The sequence below is a fragment of the Paramisgurnus dabryanus genome, chromosome 2, assembly GCF_030506205.2.
Source record: "Paramisgurnus dabryanus chromosome 2, PD_genome_1.1, whole genome shotgun sequence".
Classification (NCBI taxonomy): Eukaryota; Metazoa; Chordata; class Actinopteri; order Cypriniformes; family Cobitidae; genus Paramisgurnus; species Paramisgurnus dabryanus.
This window is the reverse complement of record NC_133338.1, coordinates 49,012,925-49,030,739: the sequence shown is the minus strand read 5'-3', so window position 1 is coordinate 49,030,739 and position 17,815 is coordinate 49,012,925. Positions and strand designations below refer to the sequence as shown.

The window sequence follows — 17,815 nt, the reverse complement described above, 5'->3', positions numbered from 1 at the left end:
TTCCATCTCTCCTAGAGTTAAACATTTTATTTTTACCATTTTGAAATCCATTCCACTGATCTCCAGGTCTGGCGGTACCACTTTTAGCATAGTATTAGACCATTAGCATCGCGCTAAAAAATAACCAGAGAGTTGTAAAAATTTTCCTATTTAAAACTTGACTGTTCTGTAGTTACATCGTGTAGTAAGACTGACGGAAAATTAAAAGTTGTGATTTTCTAAGCAGATATGGCTAGGAACTATACTCTCATTCTGGCGTAATAATCAAGGACTTTGCTGCTGTAACATGGCCGCAGGAAGCGTGGTGATATTAGGCACTGCCCGAAAATAGTCCACTTGATTACTTTCAATTGCAGGGGACTATTTTCAGGCGCTGCGTAATATCATTGTGCCTACTGCAGCCATATTATCACGGCAAATTGAGATTATAGTTCCTAGCCATATCTGCTAGAAAATCGCAACTTTTAATTTTCCGTCGGTCTTAGCACACAATGTAACTACAGAAGAGTCAAGTTTTAAATAGAAAAATATCAAAACTCTTTGGTTATTTTGTTAGCGCGATGCTAATGGTCTAATCAGATTCAATGGATTATGCTAAGCTATGCTAAAAGTGGAACCGCCACACCCGGAGATCGGCTGAATGGATTCCAAAACGATACAAATCAAATGTTTAACTCTAGGGGGCTGAAAAATTAGCATATTTTCCAAACAAGTGGACTGTCCCTTTTAATTTATACAGATATGGAACAACTTTGGAATTTTTTTTTTTTCAGTAATTTACGCTTTAAAATAATTATAGTTTGTCTTTTAAGGACTAAAATACTGTATATCCGCCTTCCTACAGTAAATGCTCTTTCAATACAAGTTACAACATTTCATATGAATATGTCGAAACATTATAAGCTTTTACAATGTCCATGCATTGGCCACATGTGTTTATTCATTGTTCATTTGTCTGTCTGAAATACTTCAGATTCTTATTGGCAACAAGCAAGCGGAGCAGATGTTCAAATGCTTGATGACTAAAAAAATCAGTAATGTTAACAATGCAAGTGTGAAAACAGCATGCAGATTGGGGATTACATGTAGGCCGCATGCAGAATGCATTGGTATGAGGAGCACATCTGTCCTAAAGATAGGTCACATTCATTCCACTTCCTGTTACCGAAACGGAATCACAGTGATTCACACCTGATTCAACTCATCAGTTTATTAATAGTGTCCCTATTCGCCTACTTACACTATGCACTAACAGGACACTACTACAGTATGTACTGTTTTAAAAGATAGTATATATATAATAGTGAAAGTATAAGACATGTTTATTCCCAGAGATTGCTACAATTTGGGAGATTTCAAATATTTATTCAGAGCTGTTTACAGGGTTCCCACAGGTTTTTGAATTCCTTGAAAATTTGTGAATCTGGGGAAGTTTTTGAAAATATACATACATAGATACAGGTCATTGAAAGTGCTTGAATTGATTTTATGCAAGAAGTTTTCAGGAAAAAAATCCATATTCCCTGCGTAGTGTAGGATAATATCATAAAAATGTTAGACTTTTTAAGCACATGTGCTAAACTGTTCTCTTTAAATGTTTATATCTTCTGTATGTGAATGTTGATTCATACCAAAAGGCTTTTTTGCATAGTTGTGTTTGACACATGAAAACGTTTAGGGTTACGTATGTAACTGTTGTTTCCTAAGAAGGGAACGAGACGCTGCGTCTCCCTTGTCATACTTCCTGCGTCCCTGTAACGCCGTCTTTGGCAATATTTTAGATAGCGATATACTTCCTGGCTCCCGTGTCACCCTGTCTTTGTCGTTAAGCCTCACCATTGGTTGAATTTGATATACACATTCAGGCGCACTTACCCCTGGAGGTGTCCCCAAAGTGTCACCACAGTGACGCAGCGCGAGTTCCCTCAAAAGGGAACTGTAACAATGTATCTTTAAAGGTAACACGATGTAACCTTGCTCTCACTTGAAATGTGTCCCCACATTTAGTCCTTGAATTTAAGGATATTAGACCTGGAAAGTCCTTGAAAGGTCCTTGAATGTAAAGTTATCTACAATGTGGGAACCCTCATGTATAGCTCAATGGTAAAGAAATGTTTTTCTTTATCCAAATAAAAAATAGGGTAATGGTTTACGTATATATTTTATAACTTGAGCCAATGAAAAAGAAACAACTTGCCCTAAACTATATTTTCTATGTCTATGAAAACCATCATGTCATGCCTATTACTTGTTGTACAACTCTGTGTATTCTCTTTTCCAACATGTTTTGATTGTCTCCGGGAACAATTTATTACTGTTTAATTTTACAAAAAAAGATTTAGTTTTACTGTGCCAGTTTATTTTTTTACCCTATTAAAATCATAGACATGCCATTGTTTGGGACACGTGAAAGGATCGTAATGTAGTCCAAGTACAACCTATTAATTTATTAAGCGTTGAGCAAGAGCCTCCAAGGTTAATATGCGGTGCCATGAAGAACTCTTTCCATCTGTCCTGTTTCAGCAGACAGTTGGCTTTCACTGGCCCACTTGTTTCCATTCATCTGTGAAGACTCAAGTGCTGACATCATTAAGCCTGCATTGTTGTGGACCGTAACATCCACCCTTATACCAAGACAAGCATGAAACAATGAGCTCATCAAGTCAATTTTGGAAAACAATCTGAATTTGAATCCACTTTGCACGTCCCAGTAAAAGGGGGTCCCAAGTTGAAGTGTTGGTTTCGAAACCCAACATGTGAAGAAAAATTTCACGTGTCTATCGTTGATGATTTTGGTTATGTTTTAGTCATCATCACGTTTTTCATAAGAAACTGCAAAATTTTAGAGAAATGTTGAATACTGTTGGGACCCAATCATCTTTGCTAAAATAATGTGTGTGTGTGTGTGTGTTTTCTATATTGTGTCTATATCATGCAAAAAACCTGACACAAGTGAAACTAGCATGCCTGTTATCCATATCATCTCTGGCCCTGTACAGTTGCCCTACGAATGAACTGTTCCCTCCCCAAACATTTCGTTTGCATCGATGCACTCCTTAGCGTGCCTGAGATATCAAGGCTTCGGCGTCTATCGTTTGTTTTGTTAGAGCCCACAGATCATAAAGTCTGATAATTCATCAGTCTCTGCATCTATAGCACAACTACTGTACAGGACAAAGATGCATGCGAGCTTGTTTTTCTGCCTCGTTCCAGAAACAGACATGACATCATGTTAGACCTGCTTGTTTTGACACTTTTGTGTGTAATGTGTGCCTGGTCTTGGCTGTAAGGACATGTTTTTTGGGAATAGGGTTTATGAAATGTTTGTTTGTCTGCATGCATGTCAGGAGTGTCATTTCAGGACTAAGTTCGAGGGAAGTTCATCAACTGATTTGTTAGTTTTGATTCAATAAACTAGAGACATTGACCAGAAAATAAGGGGGGAAGTAAGGGACAGAATATCAGCTGACATCACTCACTTGTCTTCCGCCATTTTGAGGACCTGAAGTGGTAGCAAAAGAACTAGAAGCTATGCCTTCAATATGCTGTGAGCATCAATATCGCTGTTTTAACAACACTAAGAAGGCTCAACACAACATCATATTTTGCTCGAAGTATCGCCTGTGTCTCTACACGTGAACTCGAGCATTGAGAACATTGTTTGTGAACACAGAGTTAAATAAAAAGAAGGTTTTGAACAACTGACTTTGGATGATTTGGCGCCCGCTGCCGCCTTCTTCCCAGTCAAGATGTATCGATCTCCAATTGCGACGTAAGGAGTGAGGAGAGTAAAGATTGATATCTCCTAAAGCATAGTTCCATAAAAAATCACGGATAATTCGTTGTTTTGTCGCAAGTGAAAAACAATATTGACCTTCTAGTTGAAAAAGGAGCCTCATATGAGATTCATTCATTCGCGTTCGGAAATCGATTATTTACGTCTGGCAGAGATGACGAGCGGACACCATAACAGCCAAAGTCAGTTGTACAAAACCTTTATTTTTAGTAAACTCTGTGTACACAAACAATGTTCTCAATGCTCGCTTTCATGTGTAGAGATCCAGGTGATACTTCGAGCAAAGTTTCATGTTGTGTCGCGCCGCCTTAGTGTTGTAAAATAGGGGTAGTTCGGTAGCAGCGGACAGCGGCTGGAAGAACGCATCAGGGATCGAGTAGGCATCACATCCTAATCAACATATATATTTTTTTAAAGTAGCGTTTATGTTCATGACAGTCGAGATGCGACATGTTGTCTTTCGTAGTCCTTTACTGTATTCGTAAGAATCATAGACGGTAAAAGATAAGAAATCCGTAAATCGTAGCAAGGTAGCCAATGCTTGTCAGTAGCCTACTGGTACTCGGTAGGTCCTCAAGATGGCGGCATGACGTAAAAGGTCACATGACTGAAATGAGGTAAAATAAAAACAACTTACAACAAATAACTATAACTAAAATAACACAGAATAAACTGGGTTTTGGCTGTATATGCAGTAGTATGTGTGTTAACTAGAAAATGTATAAAAATAAAATAAACCTACCGTATAAGCTAGATGGTATTAAAACTGTTTCATGCTTAACCAATAGAAAGGCCAGTGCTCATTCAGGGTTATAGGTTAAAGGTGCAGTAATATTTCAATTCAGTAAAAGCCACAGAATTCATAGATCAGACTTACAGATTATTTCTCAGTTTCTGGACCTTAACCTAGCTATTCTGGATGTAGATTCATTTAAAGATAAATGATCACACCAACCACAAATGTAGCATTTGTCCTGTATTTTATAGGTGTGCTGTATTCCAAACTGACTGAAGTTAGGTTTAAAAAGCAATGTTGACAATGAATTGCACACAGTTATGTATCAGTGGTGCGTATGATGCTGATCAGAGAACAGAACTGCATACCTGCGTTTTTCAAATGGTTATGATTTGATCCTCTGACAAATTTATGTGTATCAACTAGGACATCTAGTGGACACAACCATATATGAATATACTGTATGTACCATTAAGTTTTTACAGCACTACAAAGATAACATCACTGTTGCCTTGCAATAAATATAGCCGTACATTATCACACTGACATCAGTTCCAGTTACACACATATAACAAAACAATTCTAAATGTTTCACAGCAAAATTGAAGTTGCACTTTATAAATGCATTCATTTGTTTTAAATGGTACAATTATGGCGTTTGGTTGTTGTATGGTTAAATGAATGTTCACATCAGGAGTTATTGTTGTCCATCGTCTGGTCTGTTCTTGTTCTCCTGCCAGTTCTTCTCTAACTGAAACAGTTCTGATTGAGTGAAAGCTGCCATTCCCCAGTTGGTCATGTTACCGGGTGCCTTGCCGCCTGAAAAGTATATGAAATATGTTTAAGACAGCGATCTGGTGATTTTTTTTACTAACTGAAGAGTTACACATATTCACCTGGTTGAATGATCCGAAGGAGACCCTCACTTTCGTTGACTCTGTGTTTACATTTCTTTGTCATATTCGATGCCCGCTCCAGTTTCTTTGCAACTGCCTGAAAAAGCAAAACGTAGTCATTTAAATCTAAAACCTTTTTTCTAAAATATACAATATTTAATTCCTGGCAACTAGCTGCCAGTAACTTACTGTAGATTTTACATTTATGTTATTTACTGGCAACAATTTGTTCAAAGTTAAATGAACATGAAACATTTTCAGTCTTTATCTTCTACAGTAAGTTACTGGCAACCATCTGCATAATTACAGCCATTTTTACAGTGTGGAATTAAATATAATGAAACAAAAATAGACTGGGGAATAAAATGTATATAATGAGGTTCTATTTTTTAAAGGCATAGTTCACCCAAAAGTTAAAATTCTGTCATCTTAACCAAACCAATCAGAGGCCCCATTGGCTTCCATTATTCTTTTATCCAATAGAAGTCAGTGGGGCCTCTGATTGGTTTGGTTGTGATCACAGAATTTTCATTTTACAAACATTCCTAAAAAATATCTTCCTTCGTGTCCATCAGGACAAAGAAATTTATACAGGTTTGTAAAAACATGAGGGTAGGTAAATGACGACAGAATTTTCTTTTTTTGGTGAACTATCCCTTTAACATTAGTAAATGCATAAGCTAATACAAATGTATAATAAGTCTAGGTTTATGTAAGGACGATGGGCCGCATCACCTGAACAAACACCTGAACAATGTCTTATGGTGTAATAACTGTGGTATAAGCAAAATAATTCACTCCGGTCTGTTGAATTATTTGAAAATAATGCACAGCTGAGGTGGTGTCAATGTCAACAGGCGGAGGAAGTAAAGTGTTGCCTACAATCCGTGTGTTTGCTGTAGTCCAAGTAAGAGAGTAATTTCTTGCCTACATTGGTTGCCAATTCCAAAATGTCATTTTACACACACACACAGAGAGAGAGAGACAGATGCACTTGTGTTTGCAGTAGTGAGAGCAATATGAACAGGTTGGTCTATCAATATTTGTATAAATTTTTTTTTAGTATGAACTTTTTCTAGTTTTATATTATCAGAACAGAAGCAAAAACAAAACTGAACAAGCAGGAAATTAGTGTTTATTTACTGTATTCATTTTATATATTTTATTTTTTAATATATATATATTTTTTGCAATTTATTTATTTCACTACCAGCATTAATTACACTAACAACATTTATTCATCTTTGTTCATGTTAGTTAATGTCACATTAGTTTATTGTGCATTTAACTATGTTAACCGTTAACATTTTTGGTAAAGAAAAGGTTTTTGTAAATGCTGAACATAAACTAGGAATAATAAATGCTGTAGTAGTTTTGTTCATTGTTAGTTCATGTTAACTATATGAACGATAAATTCCAGGGGGGTTGGGGGGACAGGTCCCCCCATCTAAGGGTTGTACCCCCTAAAATTATAATTTAAAGCAATGTGTATTAAATAATATAAAGATATATCTAATTTAAATAATTGTGTTTGTAAACCTATGTATTTTTCAAGAGTCCGCTATGTCAGCAATTATAACATTACCTAGCCTATAGCCAGTGTTGGGTGTAACTAGTTACTAAGTAATAAGTTACTGTAATTTAATCACTTTTTCCTTAAAGTTTTTACTCTCATTTTTCCGGTAATTTAATTACAGTTACTTCTGATGTAATTGAACTAAATACTGTAAATAGACGGTAGAATAATTATATGTAATACAATAGTGGATTCAACATCAAAGTTTAAAGTCTCACATCAAAATGCATGTTTTTTTTTGTATCCTTCTCACTTTAAATACTTTGGGGAGTTACAGTAATAAGAATAATTGTAAGTAATGGTTACTACTCTATTGTAGTTTCCCATTCTTCCTAATAACTGGTTGGTTATAGCATGAATATTGCTGAGATATTGACTCTTTATTAATAGTTAAAAAGTACATATTAATGCCTAATTTTGCAAAACCTTATTCTACATTCATAATCCTACGCAATACCTACCAATACTTAAACTTAACAACTACTTTACTAAGTATTAATAAGCTGTAATTTAGGAGTATATTGAGACAAAAGTAGTTAATAGTTAGTTAATAGTGAGAATTGGACGTTAGTGATCAGAATAATTGGTCTACTTTTATATGATTATTCCAGCCGTTTCAAGCCTATCTTTGTATCGTTTACTAAATAGGATTTAGAAAGTAATTAGTAATGAGTAATTAAATACTTTTTGGAGAGAATAATTTGTTCAGTAATCTAAGTACATGACTGAAGATGTTATAAGTAACTAGTAATTAATTACTAACTTACCCAACACTGCCTATAGCTAACAGTCATTACATTTAAATTTAGATTTAAATTTCATTGGTGGCTTGATTGTAAACCACTTTAAAAACATTGCAAAATAGCTATTTAGAATAATATCCTTCTGAGATCCAGGAAAAAATAAAAAAAACACATTTTTTATTTTTTATATTTTATGACATGTCCACTATAATGGACAACAGGACTTTAATGTTCGGAATTACATCAATCTTGATTCAGTGTTTTTGCCATTTGATTACATTTTTACATTTATTTTATTTTAATATTCATTTTTGTTTTCAATTTTATTTTCACCACAACGTGCAATTAAAGGTTATGAGTTTTAAATGAGACATTTGATCCAAGCTGATATTTGATGTAGCATTTTGACTTCTTTGTGTGCTCTGTACAAATATATCAACACAAATATGGTATTACTAGAAAGCCCATGATGTCCTCTTGACAGGACAGGAGGATTCAAATAGGTTGAATAAATTGTGCTTGACTTTGAAACTCATGTCCACTACAGAGGACAAAAATTTATTGCTGGGTCTCAGGAGAATATTAGACTTTTCTCTGTGTACTACTCATATCCTTACCAGTACAATTGTAGATTAAATGTATGCCCGTGATGTTAACTAATGGTAATTAATATCAGAATGACGACCAATATGGGCTCAATATACCTTGTATTCCTCCTGCGCTCCCTGCCTCTGTTTTTCCAGGCTCTCCAGCTGCTCCCTTGCAGCCTGCAGTGCCCGCTCCTTCTCTGACCGCTCCTTCTCCAGCTCCTCTTTCTCTTTTTGGGACTGAGACAAAATGGTCATCTGCTGCTGGTAAATCTGCTCGAGCTCTTGTCTTTTGTTTGCCTCCTCCTGCAGCAGCCTGCAAGAAAACAGACACGTTCTGCATTGGCTGCGCACCTGCATGGCAGAAGTGCATGTGCGTCTGCATGCGTTTACCTGGCCTGCCGTTTGCGCAGTGCTTCTTCGTCCTGTTTGGCCTGCCTCTCGTCCTCCAGAGCTTCTTTCAGTTGAACGTACATTTCTTCCAGTTCCTGCAGCCGTTGCCAGTGCTGCTCCAGTTCATTGGACTTTTCCACCACCTGCTCCTCCATCTGCCTTCGAGCCTGATGTGCAACAAAGAGCATCGTTCTGTGTACATCTGTAGCCATTTAGTCTGAACATAATAGGGTTTGTGTATATAGATAGGGGCTTGGGCTGGTTACCAGTTTCTCCTTTTCCAGTTCTCTTTTGTATTGGCGTAGTAAGTCGGTTTGGGTCTGAATTCTCTGTTCTTCCACGACATCCTTCACCGCAACTTCCTGTAGATTCTGAGACCACACACAAACACAAGACTCTTTGTCTGTTTTGGGCAAACATATAAAAGCATGACATAACAGCTAGTCTTTATTCAATGCTTAATGTTAAAGGAATGTTCAGGTTCAGCTAAGGTTAAACAGCTGTGACAAACTGTTTGTTAGCACAAAATTGATCTCATCTGTAAAATTTGTATCTTAACTGGTAGAGCAGCACAGAGGTCATGGGTTTCGATCCCATGGGGAAACACACACTGATCAAATCGGTACACAGTGTAATGCACTGTAAGTAATTTTGAATAAAATCATCTGTTAAATGTATAAATGTAAAAAAAAATGTGCTATTGCACCCTTACAAAGAATTTTGACAAGGACAGAGCCTTAACTTGGATGTGTAAAATGAATTTATAGTTGTCTCTCTTCATATCCAGTTGCAAAATTAGCACAAAAAAAAAATATTATATTATATACAGCGGGGGAAATAAATATTTGACACATTAGCATTTTTATCAGTAAGGGGATTTCTAATTGTCACAAAATTTCCACCAGATGTAGCCATCAAGCCAAATATTGAAATCATACAAAGAAATCCGAACATTTAAGTATACAAGTTGAGTCATAATAAATAACGTGAAATGACACCGGGAATAAGTATTGAACACATAGGGCCCTATCTTGCACCCAGCGCAATTGACTTTGTCAGTGACGCATGTATCATTCGTATTTTGCACCGGCGCACAGCTGGTTTTTCCCTCACAGACGCACGTCGGCAAACTAGGGAATGAACTTGCGCTCCCTGGGCGGTTCAGCGCAAAAAAGAGGCGTGTTCCGGCGCAAACCATCCCTGATGCTATTTTGCAGTTTCAAAAAACAATTGCGCCACTGACCAGAAAAAAAAGTTTAAAGTCAGTGGCGCGTTGTTCATTATGCTATTTTAAGGGCGCATGCTTGACCATAATGTACAATGCGCATACACTTTGCATCTAATCTACACAGACGCAACAGTTATTTTTGCAAATCATAAATTGTTACACAAAAAAATATTAATACACGAGATAAGGGGAATCATAGTGGTGAGCATTGTGGTGATAGTTTTTATTTATTGTGTGGCTGCGTTAAAAAATTATCATGCAAATAACGATTAAAATATTTTCATAAGTTAATAATAATAAGTTTGTTGTGTGGCTGTGTTACGTTTATTTTATGTAAATAATAATTAAAATGTTTTCATAAGAAACCTTAATGTATATGAACTTGATTTGTAAGAGTACTTTGGGGTTGGACCTTGCTTGCGTTTCTTGGGTCCGATTTCAAAGCCCCCAAACCCTTTCAGCGGTGAGGGTGGACGCAGCGATGTCCTCTGCTGGTGTCTGTGTAGAGGCAGATCCACCTCCCGTTACACGGCGTGCCCGATTTATGCTGGCAAGCTTGGGATTCCCCCGTCTCCTAACATCATTGTAGCGCTTGGCGCAAGGATATGCCAGCTGATGAGACTGTGGCTATTTCCTCTCACGCCTGTTTAACCAACGCTGATTTGGGCGGGTTTCTCCTATCCCCATACAAAATAACTTCTCTGTCTTTGACTGCTCTTACAAGAACGTCGGTCTCCTCGGCTGTAAACCGCTCCTGGCGTGCGCCTGGTAAATCCGTCATAATAATAGCAACCCGCCATGGAAACTTGCGCCCTTGCATTCAAAGGGAATGTTGGATAGCGTTCTGATTGGTTTATTTGACGTTACACCCAAACCACACCTATGAATAATGAACCTACTTCAGACCAACCCCTTATTGATTTGCGCCCGGCGCAAGAGTTATTTCTCCCGCCGGGAAAATAGCAACAGCGCCCAAGATCCTCCCACAAACTCACTTGCGAGTTGCGCTTCGCACTTGCGTTTCAGATCGTTAAAATAGGGCCCATAAAGAGAACAAGGTGCACAATGACATAGAAAGCCAGGAGATCACCTGAAATCTGTAAGTATTCAGAGAAAAACCCTACCCCCTATCAGTACTAACTGATATCAGCTGCTTTAGTCCTAATTGATGGCCTATAAAGGCTTCTCATTACCCAGGAAAGACCTCATGATGGGTAACAGCAAAGAACTCTCTCAAGATCTTCGTAATCTTATCGTTGAAGCATTTCCAGAATGTTGAATGTTCCTGTGAGCACTGTGGACACCATTATCCGGAAATGGAAAGAGCATCACTTCACCATAAACCGGCCACGATCAGGTGCTCCTTGTAAGATCCCTGTCCAAGAAGTCCAAAGAATAATCAGGAGGGTTCTCCAAGAGCCAAGAACCATTCGGGCAGAACTTCAGGATGACCTTGCATCAGCAGGTAATGTTGTTTTAAAGAAAACTATAAGCAATGCACTGAGCTGCCATGGCATCCATGCACGCTCACCACGCAAGACTCCATTGCTGAACAAAAAGTATGTTGAGGCTCGGTTTAAGTTTGCAAAAGAGCATTTGGAGAAGCCTGTGGATTATTGGGAGACTATAGTATGGTCAGATGAAAGCAAAATTGAACTACACACCATGTTTGAAGAAGAAATGGCACTTCCCACCACTCCAAAAAACACCATACCAACAGTTAAGTTTGGGGGTGGAAGCATCATGGTTTGGGGCTGCTTATCAGCAAGGTGTACTGGACTTCATATTATTGAAGGCAGAATGAATGGACAAATGTACTGGAACATTCTGGATAAAAATCTACCAAAAACTGAAAATGAAAAGAGGTTGGACAAACACAGGGCCAAGGAAACAATGAAGGGGTTGCAAAGAAAGAAAATCAAGTTGCTTGAATGGCCCAGTCAATCACCTGACCTAAATCTTATAGAAAATTGATGTAATACCTTAGAATGAGCCGTTTTTATCTACATACACCGCGGGTCCCCTTACATGGAAGTCGCCGTTTCTACAGTAGCCCTAAATGGACAAACTGCTCTACAGAGCTCACATTTTGTCACTACGTTGTCTCAGACAATGACGTGTTTGTCCTGTGGCGGCTACCGTAGCTTCACTATGCATTTCGAAAAGGATGGGTGACCTTTGCACTGAGCCATTGGTTGCAATTCACAATCTCCCCACTAGATGCTGCTAAAACTCCTTGATTGCACTTTTAAATGCTTTTTACCAAATGTAAATGTAATCTTTATATTGTAACATTGAAGATCATGTCAGAAATCAAAAGACAGGATATAACTTTGTAGTCTTCTTATATAAAGGAAAAACTATATTTACTTGTTATGGAATCACTGATGAGACATGCCTCAAGAAAATAACTATAACCTTTTGAGATACCAGACATTAAACGGGAAGTGGTAACTTAAATAGCAGTCATATACGGGAAGTGTGCTTCACTGCACAGGAGTTCTGTTTCTGCAGGTGTCCAGAAGTACATTTGCATTTGGAGATATAAAAAATAACGTTATGTAAAAAATACACATTTATCATTTTAAATACTTCAGTGAGATCTGTGAATTTTAGTGCATGGAAGAACAGGGGTCGTAAGTTTAAAATAAAAAACTCATTAAAGGGATAGTTCGGCCAAAAACGATATTAAACCCATGATTTACTCACCCCCAAGCTGTCCGAGTTGAATATGTCCATCGTTTTTCAGACAAACACATTTTCGGATATTTTAGAAAATATTTTAGATCTTTCTGTTCATTAAATGTAATGTCACGGGGTCCAGCAATAGTCCACGACCTTCAAGTCTAAAAAAGTGCGTCCATCCTTCACAAATTAAATCCAAACGGCTCCAGGATGATAAACAAAGGTCTTCTGTGGGTAATCCGTGCGGTGTTGTTGTAGAAATATCCATATTTAAAATGTTATTAACGTTATAAACTACCTTCCGGTAGCGCCGCCATCTTAGACTCAGGAGAGAGTATTAGCGTAGTGTACGCACTTTTCTTAGTGACGTATGACAAATTCGGAGGGTGGGGGCACAGAGCAGCAGCAGAGAAACTCTGTACGCTGCGTAAGCTCTCATCCTGAATGCGGATCACTCCAAGATGGCGGCGCTACCGGAAGGTAGTTTATAACGTTAATAACATTTTAAATATGGATATTTCTACAACAACACCGCACGGATTACCCACAGAAGACCTTTGTTTATCATCCTGGAGCCGTTTGGATTTAATTTGTGAAGGATGGACGCACTTTTTTGGACTTGAAGGTCGTGGACTATTGCTGGACCCCGTGACATTACATTTAATGAACAGAAAGATCTAAAATATTTTCTAAAATATCCGAAAATGTGTTTGTCTGAAAAACGATGGACATATGCAACTCGGACAGCTTGGGGGTGAGTAAATCATGGGTTTAATATCGTTTTTGGCCGAACTATCCCTTTAATGATTTCAGTCAAATGAACAGTGGATGTGAAACCTCAGACAGCTTTTCTCTACAGACTACTGTTAACATTACTGTGTTTAACAGACACAATGAAAGTGAATGACATAAAACCAAAAAAGGAAACTGTCAGTAGAGGAAAAACATCTTACTAGCAACACATTACTAAAACCATTAAAACCTCTCAGAAGGCCACTGTATTTGTTTATTTCTGGTCAAATGATGTGGATGCAAGTATTTGGATGTGATAGATTTACCTTAGCACCTGGTATTAATGTGTATTGAAACATTTCTTGTGACCACTTGACATTGAATTTTACAGGGACCATCCCTGCCCAGCAAGTAATTTTGCTTTTTAAAGACGTCTCTAAACACCGCCAGACGTTTAGGCCAAAACTAGGAAAAATTTGGGCTGTCTGTAAAACTTTTATGGAGATTAAACTTAAAGGACAAGTTCTGTATTTTACACTTAAAGCGCTGTTTTCATATTGTTTATGATGAAATAGAACGGTTTTGACCGAAATTTCGACATATGCGGCTGCCCCGAGAATTTTCGGGTGTTTGTTTTTCACCTCTCACCTCTACAATGACTGTATAGGTGCACTGGAACAATCCTTCCTAAAATGCATTAAACTTTCGTTTACAAAGACGTTAAACTCACCGAGTGGTCAGGGGTGTTCACTGATATGCTCACACAAAAATCGCTGCAATCGATGCTTTCCAACAGCTGTTTTAGCATTCGTTGTAAACTTGTGGACCTATTTTTTTAAACGCCTCACACCCGTATATTCTTCCATTGAGAGCTTGAATAATAGACACTCCAGCCCAGTTGGTGGCGATAATCCACCTTTGCCAATTGCAAGTATAAAAACAAAGTTCCCGGCGCGGAGTAATACCGTACCTCACAGCACATCACAACAAGTCAATGGAGTTGGATAAAACTACGATAAAACCTGTTGGAAAGCATCTTTTGCAGCGATTTTTGTGTGAGCATATCAGGGAAAACCCCTGACCACTCGGTGAGTTTCACGTCTTTGTAAATGAAAGTTTAATGCATTTTAGAAAGGATTGTTCCAGTGCACCATTAAACCCATTATAGAGGTGGGAGGTGATACAAGATCTGTCGAAATTTCAGTAAAAACCGTTCTATTTCATCTGAAAACAGGGCTTTAAGGGTAAAATACTGAACTTGTCCTTTAAATTTCACTTGTTTTTTAAAATTATGTTGTTTTTTAGTGTTTTATTCGTCAAATGTATTTTAATGGATTACGGTATGATACACAGTAGTGTCTCTCTCTCAAGTTTATACATCAAGAGTTCTTATCTTTGAAGGGCGAAGTTGGACCGGACACATTCAACCGCATATGCGTCTGTGCATACAGAAAATTGCACACTTAAGCGGATTTTTGTGGTTAAATTGTTTAAAATCACTTAAGTGTTAATATTCGCAAACCTTTAAAACACATGCAAATTATCAACTTTCACCCTATTTAAATTTGCGTATTATTCCGCGAAATCGCATGCGAGCCGAAGTGTGGGTCGTGATCTGTAATTAGTCCACTAATTAGTATTAAAAACAAACATCTTGAGATACTTGGTAGCCTACAATATTAACCTCTTATGATTGAGCATTAGAGACTTGGGCTTGAGTAGGCTACTAGATGGTGGCAAGCTTCTCATTTCTCCGATGAGTGAACGACGACTGGAAGTGAAGTTTACCGAGTCATATAAGACAAAAATCTTGTCAAAGAACGGAAAAAAATAACGGTATTAACCGGTAACCATTATTTAAAAAAACTTTCTGTTTCGGAACATATATTTTTGGAAAGTTTCTGGTTTCGTTTCTGTTCCTTGCAAAACATCAAAAGTTTCTGGTTTTCGTTCCGTGAACCGGTTCAAAGCCTTGGTTATAATAAACAGTATTGGGGAAAGTTACTTTTAAAAATAATGCATTACAACATTGAGTTACTCCCCCAAAAAGTAACTAATTGCGTTACTTAGTTACTTTTCATGGAAAGTAATGCTTACGTTACTTTTAAGTTACTTTTGCGTTACTTTTCTTATTTTCCAGTTGTTTTTTATGACTGAGAAGTTCTGCATTTAGCAATTGTATATTTCCATCACAAAAATCTCCATTTCTTACTGAAACTGTTAATACGTTCAGTTTAATACAGAAAATTGTTTTTTTACATCTAATTACTTAAACTTTTTAAAAAAGTAACTCAAATATTAATGTGTACATTTATAAAGTAATGCTTTACTTTACTCGTTACTCCAGAAAAGTAATATTATTACGTAATGCACGTTAATTGTAATGTGTTACCCCCAACACTGATTATAAATAAATCTATGCTGGGTTAAGTTTACTCGTTTAACCATGGTTTTACAAATGGCAAAAACATGGTTACAACATTTTACTATAATTAAACTATGATTCATTTTCATACGGGCAGGTATAGCAACAGAAGGATGAATGACCCAAAGGAAGGCAGCAGTACCTTACTCATGGCCTCCAGTTTAGCCTGTTTGGTCTCATTGGCGAGCTGCAGTTGTCTCAGTCGGCTCTCCATGGCTTCCTGTTCAGCTCTCATTCTGTTTCTTTCCTCTTTGCGTCTCTGTCTGGACTCTCGGGGTGCGGAGGAAAGGCCCTGCCTTATGCGGACGATGCAGTCCTGGATGGCTAAAACAAACAAATCAAAACACAGTAAACCTCCAGCTGTTTGGCTTTTGGTATGTAACCGGTACGCGTGTTATACCTTGAATCCACTCCTGTTTAGTCTTTTTGTCTGGTGCATTGATCTCAAAACTTTTTTCGACACATCTTATAAGAAAGAGGTTTTTCTTTCCATCCTTTTCTGGTAGGGACTGAAAAGACAGAGCAGACTGTCAAAATAAAGCTCAATTTATGAAACCAAGTTTATTATTTTTTTTATTTTTAAGAGTGCAAGAGCGGTTATAAGCAGTGTTGGGGGTAACGCATAACAAGTAACGAGCATTACGTAATAATATTACTTTTTTAAAGTAACGAGTAAAGTAACGCGTTACTTTATAAATGTAAACATTAATATTTGAGTTACTTTTTTTAAAAAGTAATGAGAGTTACTCTCTTAAATAAAAATAAATTATGTACTGAATTAAACTGAACATAGTCACGTAGAATTACACAGTCTATGCGTGCATGCCTAAGCGGGAAGATTTTAAGTCAGAAACGGAGATGGCAGACCAAAGCTTGACATTTTTGCGATGAAATATGCCATTTCTGAAGGCAGAACGTCTTAGTCATAAAAACACCTACAAGGCCTTAAAGAGATCAAGCCTCAGCCAAGTAAGAAAAAGTAATGCAAAAGTAACTTAAAAGTAACGTAAGTATTACTTTCCGTGAAAAGCAACAAAGTAATGCAATTAGTTACTTTTTGGGAGTAACTTAATATTGTAATGCATTACTTTTAAAAGTAACTTTCCCCAACACTGCTTATAATACCATATATCCATCAGGATGTGTGCTAAAAACTAGTTGGTATAGTGGCATATAGACGGTGCTAATTTGGTCATAGTCAAAATATCATTGAAATCGTATATCTATGAATTCAAAAACGGGAACAAAACCTTTTTAAATGTTTTAATCTTTTTATTGTTGTGGGTTTGTGGAGGACAAAACATCAAAAAAACAGGACTGTCCCCATAAAACAGGGACATCTGGTCACCTTACTATTAGGGTACAACCTACTGATAATACTGAGGGAATATTGCATTGCTGAAAAGGCTCTCAGCCAATCAGATTGAAGAAGCACAAAATTACCGTTGTATAAAAATGCCTTAATAGTTATCTCTTTATATCAATCTGAAATAGTAGCAATTGTTTTTTTTTTTTAATATGTATTAAAGAAAAAGACCTTCTCTCAACAGTTCTGCTCTCAGCAGCTTTAGTTGACATTTGATGTTGCTTTGTGACACTGGCAATGTCCTTATAGCTCTAATGTAGCATTATTAGTCACTCAAGATAAAAAAAAAGAAATAAAAATAACCAAATATCTCCCAAATAGGTAAATGTAACAATAAATAACTGTACCTCAACGCAGCAGTTACGATCCAGTAAAATACATCCCTTCTGCTCTATTAGGTCTTCATTCACATAATATGAGATGTATGTTAGATGCAGTTCAAACCATCTTTCCGTCCAATTTTTCCTTTTGTGCCCTTTTTTCGCCATGTAACCCTTTATAATGAGAAAGTTTAAAGTTTTACAAATTTAAAGCATTTCCTTGGAACCAGATAGATACGATAGATCGATACGATACGATACGATACGATACATGCGATTGATAGATGGATACGATAGATAGATACAGTAGATAGATAGATAGATAGATAGAC

At 37.1% G+C, this 17,815-nt stretch overlaps 1 protein-coding gene across 1 annotated transcript in view; it reads right to left on the bottom strand.

Annotated features, from left to right (window-relative positions):
• Window positions 1-4,759: 4,759 nt before the first annotated feature.
• swap70a (switching B cell complex subunit SWAP70a) overlaps window positions 4,760-17,815 on the bottom strand; it is a 20,519-nt gene continuing 7,463 nt past the window's right edge. Inside the window, exons 5-12 of the mRNA XM_065261502.2 lie at window positions 17,511-17,657; window positions 16,198-16,306; window positions 15,940-16,121; window positions 8,994-9,098; window positions 8,728-8,894; window positions 8,452-8,650; window positions 5,429-5,525; window positions 4,760-5,351 (exon numbers count right to left, since the gene is read on the bottom strand). Coding sequence (XP_065117574.1) covers window positions 5,230-5,351; window positions 5,429-5,525; window positions 8,452-8,650; window positions 8,728-8,894; window positions 8,994-9,098; window positions 15,940-16,121; window positions 16,198-16,306; window positions 17,511-17,657 — 1,128 coding nt within the window. The 3' untranslated portion in view covers window positions 4,760-5,229. The remainder of the gene's footprint in view (window positions 5,352-5,428; window positions 5,526-8,451; window positions 8,651-8,727; window positions 8,895-8,993; window positions 9,099-15,939; window positions 16,122-16,197; window positions 16,307-17,510; window positions 17,658-17,815) is intronic.